General features: G+C 42.8%; 1 protein-coding gene across 1 annotated transcript; it reads left to right on the forward strand.

Moving 5' to 3' along the window:
- The first annotated feature begins 1,267 nt into the window (after positions 1-1,267).
- LOC136449976 (uncharacterized) lies at positions 1,268-9,176 on the forward strand. Its single transcript, XM_066450245.1, has 14 exons — positions 1,268-1,740; positions 2,365-2,455; positions 2,564-2,648; positions 2,782-2,866; positions 5,041-5,110; positions 5,975-6,044; positions 6,293-6,338; positions 6,414-6,663; positions 7,010-7,215; positions 7,356-7,430; positions 7,717-7,786; positions 7,889-7,969; positions 8,227-8,306; positions 8,413-9,176. The coding sequence occupies exons 1-14, from the start codon at positions 1,607-1,609 to the stop codon at positions 8,489-8,491; spliced, it is 1,422 nt and encodes a 473-aa protein (XP_066306342.1). The 5' UTR covers positions 1,268-1,606; the 3' UTR covers positions 8,492-9,176.
- Positions 9,177-14,118: the final 4,942 nt, after the last annotated feature.

Below are 14,118 nucleotides of genomic sequence, written 5' to 3' on the forward strand. Positions count from 1 at the left end.
TAATCCAACGTTTTTATTATATTAGTCCACCTCATACTCTAGCACGTTTGGATGACAATTAAATTATGAATCCAAACAGGTTGTTTATTAGATATCATTAGCGTGTTATGTTGTGAGATCTAGCTTGCTGGAAAGAAATGTTGCCACGGGTTGCTGCAACCAAACAACTATCCAGATTAGTCAACCTTTGACCTTAATCAAACTACGGTAATTTTTTGTTGCAAAAAACCAAATAGGCAATAGCAAATCCGTGACGAGGCGACGACATAGCCAAGAGCCAACATGCGCGTAGCACTAACTATTTGGTGCCAGAGAGCATAATTTTCAAGGATGACATGCATCAGGATCAAGCTTGCTGAAATTCTTCGAAACCAGACTGTTCCGGATCTTGCACTCGCGCCTCTCCGATCCATAAATGGAAACTGAAAGGGACACATCAGACACGGTAGACTAGACAGCAGTACGTACCACTGCTAATCGCCCTGCGATGATGTCCAAACTCCAAAGGCCGGTTGCCGTCGTCCCAGGATGTGCCGAAGCCGCCGAACCCACGAGGCCACCAACCATCAACTAGCTATCTCTTGTGCGGCTGTGCCTACTACAGCTGGAAGGATTGCGACCAGCGAAACATGCGTTTACCAATGACTTACTTATTATTATCTGCATAACGAACTTACTTTCTTCGTCCCTAAATAACCGTAGTTGTTGGTATGCGTACCATAAGTTTGACTCGATTTTTTTAGAAACATGTACAATATTTGCATCTCAAAATAAATTTATTAAAAACTAGATTCAAAGATCTTTTTAATAATACTAATTATGTACTATAAATATTAATATTTTTTAATCTATATTTAGTCAAAATTGTTTTCGAAAAGCGAAAACAACCGATATTTAGGGGCAGAGGCGTACTCATGTTATTATTATTTGCATATTCTCCGCGAGCGACCCGTCTCGGCGAATCGGTGTAGGCGTGCGCGGCGGATGACGGTGGGGTGCGGGGCGGGCGGACGAATGTGGCGGGAGGGTGTGCCGTGCAAGCGACGCCAAAACGGGGTCGGACGGAGGCGGGGCCGCGGGCGGAGCCACCAAGTCGCACTAAAAAAAATTACTCCTACCGTTGGTGGAACGGAGGAGGAAAAAAAAAAAACAGCTCGTCGGCTTCTCCAAACACCAGGTACGGTGCGCCTGCGCGCCGTCCCCCCTCAGTCCCTCTCCTTCCTCTGACCCGACCCGACCCGACCCGACCCCATCCAATCCATCCCCTCCGGCAGGCTCTCCAATCTCCATGGACAGCGGCTCAGCAATAGAATTACTGCTAGATTATAGTACTACTACTCCATTACGGAAAAGCGCAGAGAGAGAGAGAGCGCACAGAATGGAATCGTCCCTCTTATCATACTTCATGACTCCATCAATACTCCTACACTAGAGAGAGAAACCCTTGTACCCTTTGTTCCTTACTTTATCCCCCCGTTCCTCCGAGTCCCTCCGACCCATCGCCGAGCGTCGAGCGTCGAGTCCAAGGAAGCGGCGGAGCCGGCGGAGAAGGGGGAGATTTGGCTGGCTTTCCCGTCGGGGGCCTAGGGAGCAGGAGCCAGGAGAGATGCAGCGGCGGCGGGCCCACACGTGGGCGGGGGTGGGGAAGACGGCTCAGGCGGCGGCGGCGCACGCCGCGCTCTTCTGCTTCACTCTCTTCCTCGCGCTCAGGGTCGACGGCCGCACCACGTACTCCTGGTGGTACGCGCTCTAAACCCTAGCCTCGCCTCGCCTCCCGGTCCCCTCCCACCCGGCGGCTCTCGTCCCTCCCCCTCCGCCTCCGCTTCGATTCGATCTAATTGGTTTTGTTTCAGCGAGCTGGAAGGGGCTTCGAGTTGTTGGGTTGCGTTGTGATTTGGTGCGGAGAGCGTCCCCCTGCGATGCGGATGTAGTTTTGGAATCGGCCGATTCCTATGCTCGCTTTTTTGCGTGGTGCGTGCGATTCAGGGTTGGCTGCTGGTAGCTGGTGCTGGATTAATCTGCTCGGCTGGCGTGTAGTTCAGCTACCTGTCTGGGGCTCCGATGGATGTTGAGAGTTGTTGGTAGTATGCAATTGATGCTTAACACTAACCCCAGTTATAATCGAGCTGATGCCGGCTAGTATTTCCTCATTCGGTACTGTACTAGGAGTCTAGGATAATAGGCAGTAGATTTCATGCCAAATTTGCCCCTTTAGGCTTTGTTCTGATATGCCAAAGGAAACGATAAAATCTTCTAGCTAGAATTAGGTAATACCGAATTATAGATTACTCTATGACAACTACTATAAATCGACGTTGGTGAAGCCAATATGAATTGCTGATGATGCTTACTTTGGTCATGTAGGATAATATTCGTTCCACTATGGCTCTTTCATGGAATCATTGCGCGTGGAAGGTTTTCAATGCCTGCCCCTTCGTTGCCTCATGGCCGTCATGTGAGATTTACATACTGGCTCGTCTATTAAAACTGACCTTCTCACTGTTTGCGTTACCATTGCTCATTTTGCATCCAATTAGCCTGATATGTTTCTTTTTTCTTGCAGTGGGCACCCTGTCATTCGATTGTTGCCGCGCCTTTACTAATTGCGTTTGAGCTGCTTCTTTGCATATATCTTGAAAGCATAAGAGGTAGGGTCAGAATCCATTGGGTAAACAAAACCTTGTCCAGTGGTGATTGAGATTCCTAGAATTGTTTATGTTAAGTTTCTCTGTTCTGTTAGCTCTGTAATCTTCACACTTCTTTTCCTTTGTGTTTGCCCAGTTAGAAATCATCCATCTGTTGATCTGAAGATTGTGTTCCTTCCTCTGTTGGCCTTTGAAGCAATTATCCTTATTGATAATTTTAGGTAACCAATTTGAGCGATTACCTTTTCTTTCCTGTGGATTGTTAGATTGTGTCACTGTAAGTTCTTTTTTTTCCCAACGATGAGAATGCATTGCACATAACCAGGAGTTACTATTGTCTGAACAGTTTGGCTTCTTACATCTTCTGCCACACTTTTTGTTGAAATAGTTTTTAAATTTTAGTTCAATTTTGTATGATTTCAACTGTTATGATATACCTTGTTATGTACTCCCTCCATCCTAAATTATAAGACGTTTAGGCTTTTCTAGAAATATTGTTTTTAGTGTGTATGTGTATATCTAAGTACATAGCAAAAGCTACGCATCTAGAAAATCTAAAACGTCCTATAATTTGGAATGGAGGGAGTACTTTACTTTGCCTATTCTTGTAATCGCTGTAGACAATTGACCTGCCTGGTCTTATAAGTATCTAATGGACCCATAGAAGCAGTCCAACATCCATAATTCCAACAGTTGCTTGCTGTGCTAGCTTTTTCATTTGCCACATTAAGGCAGTCCCAACCCTGAAACTGGGATAGTTTCCATAGCATTAAAGATACTGCCATGTAGGAAAAAATGCTGAGGTGGAAGAAGAGTTAATGAGGTAAGGAGATGAACATCGGTAGAAATCATTTCTCATCTGAGAAACGGAGTCGACTCGCGTGCTTAGGCGGAAGGAAACGACTGATTTCGTGTTGGGGAATCCTCATCGTTTCCATCGGTCTATTGTCGGACTCCTGCGCGTCGCGCCTTGCCCCGCTCGCCAGCCCGCGGACATGTGCGCCGCCGACGCGCAGCCATGCTCGCGGACAGGAACCTACTCACGCCGCTCGTGCTCGCCGGCGCGCAGCCCGTCCGCGCCACCTGCTTGAGGCGTCCGTTGCCGTGCCCCTAATTAAACCACCATGCAGGAAGCACATCACATCTCGTGATAGCAGTCCAGTTGAAGCATTTCATCGAACACAAAAAATACAAGATGTAGCATAAGAGGAAGCAGCAGACACGAAGGAACAAACAATGCAATGCAATCATATCAGATTAAGGAATCATAGCATAGAGCACCAAGAAGCAAGCAGGATTGCACGAGCACGCAGAGACCCACTGCTGCGCCCGCCCACACCTCCAAGCGCCGACCACGTCGCTGCACGCGCCAGGCCGCCACCTGCTGGCGACGCCTATGCCACCCGTGCCCGGCTCGCGTCTCTCGAGTCGCGCCCTTGCCGTACTCTTTTGGATAAGGACGGGACTACAGGAGTGGGAAGACAGACGCGGATTAGGGATGGATAGAAGATGGCCCACGGTAGCGGTTTCAGTGTTGGGTGGTTTAGTTTCCACGGATGGTTTCTTGATGACGTGGTAACTATGGAAACTAGCAAGTAGTTTCTGGGTTGGGACTGCCCTTCTGTCTAAGAAAGAAAGGTGTATGTTGGCCTTAAAACTATCTTGGTAAATGGTCAAATCCCTCATGTACCAATGCAAGTTTACAGGCAGTGTAGCATGGTATAAAAAAGTGAATCGTCTATTTTTATTGTTCCTTCATCATGGTGTTTTAGCTTGAGCTTTATTCTGGAACCAATTATAAGGTTCTCAATTATCCATGCAGGGTAAAAACTATCTTTAAAAGTACTATATCATAACTTGTGTTTCAGTGGAAGCATTTATGTATATCCTAACCAGTCTAAAGTATAAAATTATATTTTTATATCCATTCCCCAGACCCTGCACAGAGCGGGAGCTCTCTGCACTGGGTACGCCCAAGCAAATCTTTAAGCTACCACTTTCTTCTACTGCGAAGCCTTTATCGCTTCCCATTGCCTGCAAAACTACATGTGTAAGGCTTGGAAAACTTATGACACAGGATCTACATTTATGGCTTGTCTTCCATTGTTCTTTTGACAGCATTACAAAAATAATCAATTCACAATATCCTTCTGTATGTTAAACTGTTCTGCTTGTGCCATAATATTGTGGTATAACTTCACACCTCCGTGTTTGCACACATTCAGGATATTGATCATTGTTTGAATCCTCTTTATCTTTTTCTGTCCAAATTGTGAATCTCACTGTCCAAAGAAAAATAAACTATTATTTTTTACTTTTGGAGGGTTACTGTACTATATTCACTATGGACATTGATGTGTATGTATTTCTTGGCATGTTTTTTTTTATTGTTCAGAATGTGTAGAGCTTTAATGCCTGGAGATGAAGAAAGCATGAGTGATGAAGCTATTTGGGAGACACTTCCTGTAAGTCTCATACTAGTGGATCTGACTGCTTTTGGCACAATTTCTCTGTTGATTTGAATTGCAGCCCATTGTTCAGTAAAAAAAAAGAACTTCAGGCTATGAGTATCACTTAACCAGGAAAATTTAAGTTGTGCAATATATTGGCAATTCATTTGACTCTTTGGTAATGGAATGGAGCATTGCATATGCCACAAATCAACTGCAAAGTTGAATACAGAGGACTAATATATGATGCTATATATTGACATTATTGGAAAGATTATTAGGATAAAACAAGAATATTGGACTAACTGTTCAGATGTCTTTCATCACTTTGCTAAAGTATCATCTAAGCACTTGGCCAGTGTAAGCTGTGTTGAGCTAGTTTGGATGCACTATTGCAAACTGATACAATGATGTCTTCCATGGCCTTGCTGTAGTATCATTTAAGCACTTTTGGGCAGGTGTAAGCTGTGTTGAGCTAGTTCTGATGCACTATTGCAAACTGATACAATGAACAGATATATAAATTCATTGTTATAACATATTGAGTTTTGTCTAATTGAAAGAACAAGCTTTTGCCAGGAGTCTAGGGCTTGTATTTTTTCTAGACATGTTTGTAACAGTATTGCTCTTTGATATTTTCTTTGCCAGTTACAGTTTCCTTTTTTGCATTTCATACGAATGCTTAATGAATAATCAATATAAAACATCACCTCTACCCCTCATAATTAGAAGCATTAAATGTTTCCACCCTTTTGATCTTTTGTATTAGATCCTACTATTAGCTGGGACGATCCAGATTCTAGAGAATGCATCATTTTTAACCGACTAGAATAGAATATTAGACATTTATCTTATCATGTTTAACCTTTTTGTAACCAGCATTTTTGGGTTGCAATTTCAATGGTGTTTCTTATAGCTGCTACAACATTCACCCTTCTCAAGCTGTCTGGTAAGTTTCCTTGGTTTCTTTCCAATCATTACATACAAAACTGATCTCCTCCCCAGGGTTCCTTAATTTGAATCCTTAGAATTTGTCACATTATTTCTTCTTGACACAACTTGTTTCTTCTTTATTATAGTATTTGAAAATAGAAGGGACTTTTCTTTTAGTGCTTGTGAAATCAGTTGAACTAGTAACTGGTTTAAGTTTTTCACAATTTCAATGCTTTTGTAATAACGCATTGTTGCACATGGCAGGTGATGTTGGTGCTTTGGGATGGTGGGATTTGTTTATAAATTATGGGTGAGATTTGTTGCAGTGGCATTATTCCTTGTTATGAGATTTCAGTTAGTCTAATTTGGCACCTTGCTTATCCAGGATTGCGGAATGCTTTGCATTTCTTGTCTGTACAAGATGGTTTAATCCCATGATTCATAAGTCTCCCACTCATGGGGAGGCTAGCTCATCATCGGCGGCAATTAGATACCGTGATTGGGAAAGTGGTCTTGTCCTCCCATCACTAGAAGATCACGAACAAGAGAGGCTTTGTGGTCTCCCTGATACTGGGGGTCATGTAATGAAAATACCTCTTGTGGCTTTCCAAGTATTGCTTTGTATGCGGTTGGAGGTATGTTCCATCCCAGTCTTGTGGAAATAGGGAACATTGATTTGATGAATTGTAGAAGGATGGAATTGCAAGAAACGCTTTGTTTCTTTTTTTAAAAAACCATCTCATGACATTATTTGAATAGATCAAAAAACAACTTGACAATCATTGTGATATACAGTTTTATTCAAACAGCTGGAAAAGCTGAAAACAAGTCATAAATTCTGGCCGAGTTTAATTAGTTTTTCTGTGGCAAACTGTCCCAACCCTGGAAACAGCAACTAGCTGATAAGTGTTACTGGCTGTTCTCTGTTAACTGATCAATGATGAGCTTCAAACTCTCATTACATGTATTATTTTGTTTCAGGGCACACCAGCAAGCGCTCGCCACATCCCAATATTTGCTCTTTTCTCGCCACTATTTATTCTGCAAGGTGCTGGTGTCCTTTTCTCTCTAGCAAGATTAGTGGAGAAGGTAGTTCTGCTATTGCGTAATGGACCAGTTAGTCCTAATTACCTTACAGCCTCATCAAATGTTCGTGATTGCTTTGCTTTTCTTCATCATGGTTCAAGGTACCATCTAATATCTGATACGAGCAAAATTTGTATCTGTTTTTCTTGCATGTGTTTTTGGCCTGCTTGAAGCACAGAGTAGCATTTTGCCCTGATGCAGGCTTTTAACTATGCAGCTTCTTTGTCCATGTGTTATGCAGGCTTCTTGGTTGGTGGTCTATTGATGAAGGGAGCAAGGAAGAACAGGCCCGGTTGTTTTATACTGAATCTACTGGGTATGTTACTGTTCATTTAAATTCTGTTAATTTTCTCAATGAAGGGCGGGCCTGGTGCAAGCGGTAGAGTCTTACCGCCTGTGACCGGAAGGTCCCGGGTTCGAGTCGCGGTCTCCTCACATTGCACAAGCGAGGGTAAGGCTTGCCACTGACACCCCTTCCCCAGACCCCGCACAGAGCGGGAGCTCTCTGCACTGGGTACGCCTTTTTTTTTTCTCAATCCGTTGCTACTCTTGTTTTGCTGCATGCTTACATACTGTGCTGATTATTTACTCTTTGGTTGAAGGTACAATACATTTTGCGGCTATCCACCAGAGGTGGTTAGGAAAATGCCTAAAAAGGACCTTGCAGAAGAGGTTACATGATATAATCAATTTTTATTCCAGAATTATTATCTCTAGACATTTGTTTCAGTTCACATCATCACATGCATTAACTTCCCACTTGCCCACTTTCAGGTTTGGAGGCTACAGGCAGCGTTGGGAGAACAATCTGAAATTACGAATTGTACCAAACAGGAATACGAAAGGCTTCAAAATGTATTGCCCCTTGCTGTGACTGCATTCTTATTTTTCCATCTGAAGCATATTCACTTCATATGCCCTTACACAAAAGGAATCATTTAGGTCCAAGCTGTCAACGATAAGGACCTTAGGCAGTGTAACCCTGATTTTGTTACGGAATGAGTTACTGACATTACTTACTAATAGTTATTACCTTTTATATGGGTCATAGATAGTAGCTTGTTTAATTCGTCATCATTTCTGTTGACAGTCATCTTTTTCTCGTTTTTTAGGAGAAGGTTCTTTGTAGGATTTGCTACGAGGGAGAGATATGCATGGTGCTGCTTCCCTGCCGGCACAGAACTTTATGCAAGTATGTTTCAGTCTCTCTTGTTCTTTTCATATATGCCCCTCCTAGTTATCTAGGCAATGCTTGAAATCATTACTACATATTGGTTCTGATGTATTTTCTGTATTAGGTCTTGTGCGGAGAAATGCAAGAAGTGTCCAATCTGCCGTGTGCCAATTGAAGAGCGCATGCCTGTATATGATGTTTAAACCTCACTAACTCAGCTTAACATTACAAATTTGTACATGTGGGTTCTGTCATGCTGTGCATTTAGTCTCGATCACAACTTTAAGCTGATTGAGGTTTGCACTTCAGAAAAGGTCTACAATGTATGGGGGAAATACAAGTATATCATGTCTAACCAAAAGCATATGGAAAGGTGGCTGATGAGCATTTTGTCATTTCGGTCCAGTTATCTACTGTAAGTATGTGGTCAGTGTATTTCCCTTCCCTCTTGTGATTGGTAGATGAGTCAGATAGCCTTGTTTGGGTAGCAGCATTTTCTCAGGGATATGCAGTTGTTGAGAAGAAAGTGAAACATACTGTAAATAAAAACATTGCCTTGTTTGAATGTAGTCCTTGTTTGAGAAGAAAGTGGAACAAAAAATACAGTGTAGACCTCTGTTGTGTCATCTTGTAGAAAAATGTCTGCCGAAATTTGTGACCGCAATGCATCGTCAGCGGCCAGGTGGCTTTTCGCAATGTGAAGGGTCGTCTAAGCAAAAGCATCTAAGGTTTGTGGAAGCTTATCTGGACAAGAAAGGTTGCGTCTGGTCTATGCCAAGGAATCATTGGTGATATATGATTTTCAAGCTGTACTGATTGGAACCAATTCTATATATGTTTGCGATACTGTGGACTGCTCTCCTTTTAAAAAGGAACACATTTCCAAAATAGTGCTCGTCAAACTATTTTAAGTTTGATTAAATCTATATAAAAAGATATTAATGCTTATATACAATAATAAACAAATAATACTAGGTTTGTTGTGGAATATATTTTTATATTATATCTATATAGTGACTTAAATAGTGATACTATTTTCTACAAATTTAACCCAACTAGTCAGATCGCCTTTGATCAAATTATAACTGTGTGTTTGTGTCTTTTTGGAAGAAGGTAGTAAAATAAAACAAAGAAAGCGGCTAGCCGCTATTATCGATGGATGAATATGCGAAGGCGCAGGGTCTGTTCGTATTGCTACAACAGCTAGCCACAGGTTACCACAAAAGCTTAGCTCTGTGTGTTTGGACTTTGGATGGCTCCCTAGGCACGCTTTAAAGGCGAACAAAACATTCCCCATATTTTGGGTTGCCGCAGCTATGGTGTGGTGTGGCAAATTGAGTGGACAATACAAACAGGCCCGCAGGCCGCAGCTACGGTGTGGCAAACTGAGGGGAATAGAGGCCCGTAAACATATGCTCCCCGCCAATGAAGCTCCTCGTGCTCGCCAGCCCCAAGGCCACGCCCGCGCCACCCTGCTCGTTGGCCATGCGCCTCAAGCTGGTCACCGGTCCGCCACCATGGCAAGACCACCCTTCTTGCTAGCCCACACGCAGTAGACCGAAGTGCCGCGCCCGTCCTGCTCACCTGGAGCAATTTGATAAACAACAAGCATGTCAAAGACAATATAATCAACAAAACCAGCTACAAATTGAAAGGATTGCTAGTACCCACGTTAAAGCAAGGAGATCATGTCAATCCAATAAAACCCAAATCTCCCCATGAGCAATTTGGAGAAAAATGGCGACAACAATGGAAAGAGAGATGGGGAAAGACACCTCCTTGGATGGGTGTGCTCGGGCGGCTGGCGGGAGGAGTAAGAAGGAGCTTGGGTTTTCATACTATAGCTATAACATTGCCATGTTAAGCAAAAAACCGGCAGTGATCTCGTCATATCACCATAGGTTCATGTTATCAACCGACAATGGTAATCAATATGTCACTACCCGGTTTTTGGTTCTAACCGGTAGTGTTATATCACTGTCGGTTCATAGTTCGAATCGGCAGCGAAAGCAACCTTCACAGCCGGGTAAATAGGATCTTAATCATTGTCTAGATGCTAGGATTATGACCCAACAATTATAAAAAATGCTTAATAAATTAGCGAAAAATGCTCATTAATGTGAAAAAGTAAAGGTATGTTAGAAATTTTCAATAAATACTCGGAAAACTATTAATTTTCTGTACACATTTTTTTCTCGGTTGCATATTATATACTTGGGTTTGTGACCCGTCTTAATTATTAGATGAGGTGTATCCTTTTTTTGAGCGATGTATATGTCACCTATATTAAAACCATTTGGAAATTTAATGCTAACCATATACACAAAAGTTATGCTTCCATTAAAAAAATTAGATTTGTTGGATCACTTTTAGTTATTATTATAAATTAGTCAGTGCAATATGGAGATATAACGTCAAATTATCGTAGTAAAACAATTTTTTTATTTATCTCTACGACAAATGATAGAATAGCAGTATATGCCAAATATATTTGTCTTGTGTCTTTTGGGAGGTACAAGCAATTCAATTTCGAGTTTGTTTTCAAAGGCACGCAAAAATTAATTTAAACTTTAAAATAGTAAATTATTCTAAATGATTTAGAAACTCTTGGACAATAATATATATGATGTCTATTGCACGTGAATTCAGAAAGATTTAGGGTACATAAAACATAGGATAACAAAGACTTAAAATAAAAGTATACAGTATAACCATACCTCACGAATATTTTTCGAGCACCCAAGTGTTTCTTGAAGATGCAAGAGCATGTCGGAGGGGGTAGAGAAGCCACTAGGCCTGCGAACAGTAATGACCCAAAATGCCGCTGGCTCAACGTTGACTAATAATCAACTGATCGAGGCACCCTAGCATTATATTGCTACCAGCAGTGCACACTGACTTCGGCATGGCTCCATCCTCACGAACATGCTTATAGCACCTCTCGTGCTAGAATGGAAGGTGTATGTTGAGGGATTTTTTTCCACATGAGATGACACAAATTGAGATTACGATTGGTGAAGAAATTAACTCGCTAGCATTACATATTGGATGTATGTGGGTATACAAGCGGCCGACAAGGGATCTCATCTGCCCACGAAGGCATCCGGACCATTGTTTTATAGCCAGAAGCAATGGTGGAAGGTGGATTCAACGATGGAGAATTAATCAATTAGTTGTTAGGTGGATCTAATAACAGAGAATATAACAGTGTCAATAAATAACATGATAGTGATATCTTCATATCCTTGCCGGGTCATCAAGCCACCACTATGGGAGACGAGCTCTTTGCCGAGTGCTCGGAGCTTTGCCGAGTGTCAAAATACGGGCACTTGACAAAGAGGCAGTTTGCCGAGTGCCACACTCGGCAAAGTCGACACTCGGCAAAGGACATTTTTGCCGAGTGTCAAACACTCGGCAAAGAGGGACACTCGGCAAACGTCCTCTTTGTCGAGTGTCAGGCACTCGGCAAAGAATAACCCTCGGCAAAATACCTCAGGCGACCCCGGTGGCCCCTCCGTCATCCTTTGCCGAGTGCTGGCCGTTAGCACTCGGCAAACGTGCTGTCTTTGCCAAGTGCTGCAAGCCTGACACTCGGCAAAGAGGTTCCTTTGCCGAGTGCCAATTGCGACACTCGGCAAAGTATTTTTATTTTTTTTTATTTTTGTTTTCAAATTTTTTCTATGACATTTATACAGTACTTTGAAGCACATGTTCCAATTTGAAACTTTTCTATGACTTTTTGGTATATTTTTTTAATTTTTTATGTTTACTTGAATTTTTCTCGAAAAAGTAAATTTGAACTGCAGGTGCATGAAATATTAGAATTTAGCGATTCAAAAATGATATTCATGTTTTTAGTGTATTTTGAGGCCGTGTGCAGGGGCATTCGTGAAATTTCGAACATCTGTTTCACGAAACATGACCACCAACTTGTTAAAAAAGTGTTTTTTAATTATATAAAATGCAAACGAAGTCCGAAAATCACGAAACTTGTCAAGGTGTCGTGTCATCGCATGTAGAGGCTGTGGTAAAAAATTTAGAAGTTTCCGAGCAAGTTGTGACGTACAATGCCTAAAACCCAGACATTTCCATATGTTGTCTTAGGCACAGAAGCTCCTACACGAGAAGGCAACGGTTTATCAACTGGATGCCATTGGACGCCTAATGGGGTTGAAGTCCCAGTATAACATGAGTCGAGCTTGCTTCGATGGTATGTTGGCAGTTATTGGTGGGCTGCTTTTGGAGGGTCATATTCTGCCGAGCAGCTTCTACGAGTCACAGAGACTCCTTCGTACACTTTAGATGCCGTATGAGCAGATACATTGTTGTCCGAAGGGGTGCATCCTATTTAGGAAAGATCACAAGGATACAAAGTACTATCCAAAGTGTAAATCCTCTAGATATGTGGAGGTAGACAAAGGTGATGGCCAGAAGGAGCAGCTTGAGATCCCCATGAAAGTCCTATGGCACCTTCCGATCATACCAAGGCTCCAACGGCTATTCATGACCGAGGAGTCCGTGAAACAGATGACATGGCACAAGAATGGCATTCGATACAATCCTGACAAGATGGTACATCCAGTTGATGGTGAAGCATGGAAAAACTTTAATCGCAAGCATCGTGACAAAGATCTTGAGGCCCGTAATGTACGTGTTGCGCTAGCAACGGATGGGTTCAATCCTTATGGAATGATGTCGGCCCCATACACTTGTTGGCCCGTGTTCGCTATCCCCCTGAATCTCCCCCCCGGGGTCCTCCTTCAACGGCAAAACATATTCTTGACGTTGATAATTCCTGGACACCCAGGAAACAAAATGGGTGTGTACATGGAGCCTGTTTATGATGAATTGATCAGTGCTTGGAATGAAGGGGTATGGACTTACGACTGAGCTACAAAGAAAAACTTCAAAATGTATGTTTGGTACCAGTACTCCATGCATGACTTCCTGGCGTATGGGATATTCAGCGTCTGGTGTGTCTACGGAAAGTTCCCATGCCCGGTATGCAAGACAACACTGGAGTTCATTTGGTTGAAGAAGGGTGGCAAGTTTTCATCGTTCGATAAGCATCGACAGTTCCTCCCTCTCAACCATGCATTCAGACAAGACACCAAGAATTTCACAAAAGGTGTCAAGGTGACCGACCCTAAACCTCAGAAGATGACTGGTGCCTAGGTTCATGCTCAGATAGATGCTCTTGTGGTCAATCCACAGAAAGATAGTTGAAAGAAAGATAATATAAAGAAAGATTGCTTTGTGGGATATGGTGTCGAACATATGTGGATTCATAAGTCGGGCTTGGAGAGGCTTCCCTATTTTGATGACCTTCTCCTTCCACATAATATAGATGTAATGCACACTGAGAAGAATGTCACCGAAGCACTTTGGGCAACACTCATGGACATTCCTGATAAGACAAAGGACAACCCTAAGGCCAGAGTGGACCTGGCAACGCTATGCGATAGACCAAAGCTAGAGATGCTGCCTCCAAGAGACGGCAAGCCATGGAAAAGGCCTAAGGCCGATTATGTCTTAGAAAAGAAGCACAGGACAGAAGTGATACAATGGATGCAGACGTTAAAGTTCCCGGATGGGTATGTAGCGAATCTGAGGAGGGGAGCGAACCTAGAGACTGGCTGAGTCTTAGGGATGAAGAGTCATGACTACCACATATGGATTGAGTGGCTTCTTCCGTCGATGGTTCGAGGCTACGTCCCTGAGAATGTTTGGAAGGTGCTGGCAGAGTTAAGCTTTTTCTTCCGCCAGCTTTGTGCCAAGGAGGTATCTGTGAAAGTGGTTGAGGAGTTGAAAAAAGCGGCACCTCTGTTGC

Source organism: Miscanthus floridulus, chromosome 1 (assembly GCF_019320115.1).
Source record: "Miscanthus floridulus cultivar M001 chromosome 1, ASM1932011v1, whole genome shotgun sequence".
NCBI classification, from domain to species: domain Eukaryota; kingdom Viridiplantae; phylum Streptophyta; class Magnoliopsida; order Poales; family Poaceae; genus Miscanthus; species Miscanthus floridulus.

What these genes read in the sequence shown, in the direction of transcription:
- LOC136449976 (XM_066450245.1), top strand. Translation starts at nt 1,607, where the DNA reads ATGCAGCGGCGGCGGGCCCACACGTGGGCGGGGGTGGGGAAGACGGCT. An exon ending in ATATCTTGAAAGCATAAGAG is followed by an intron (nt 2,649 to 2,781) that starts GTAGGGTCAGAA and finishes GTGTTTGCCCAG; the next exon opens with TTAGAAATCATCCATCTGTT. An exon ending in GATTTGTTTATAAATTATGG is followed by an intron (nt 6,339 to 6,413) that starts GTGAGATTTGTT and finishes TTGCTTATCCAG; the next exon opens with GATTGCGGAATGCTTTGCAT.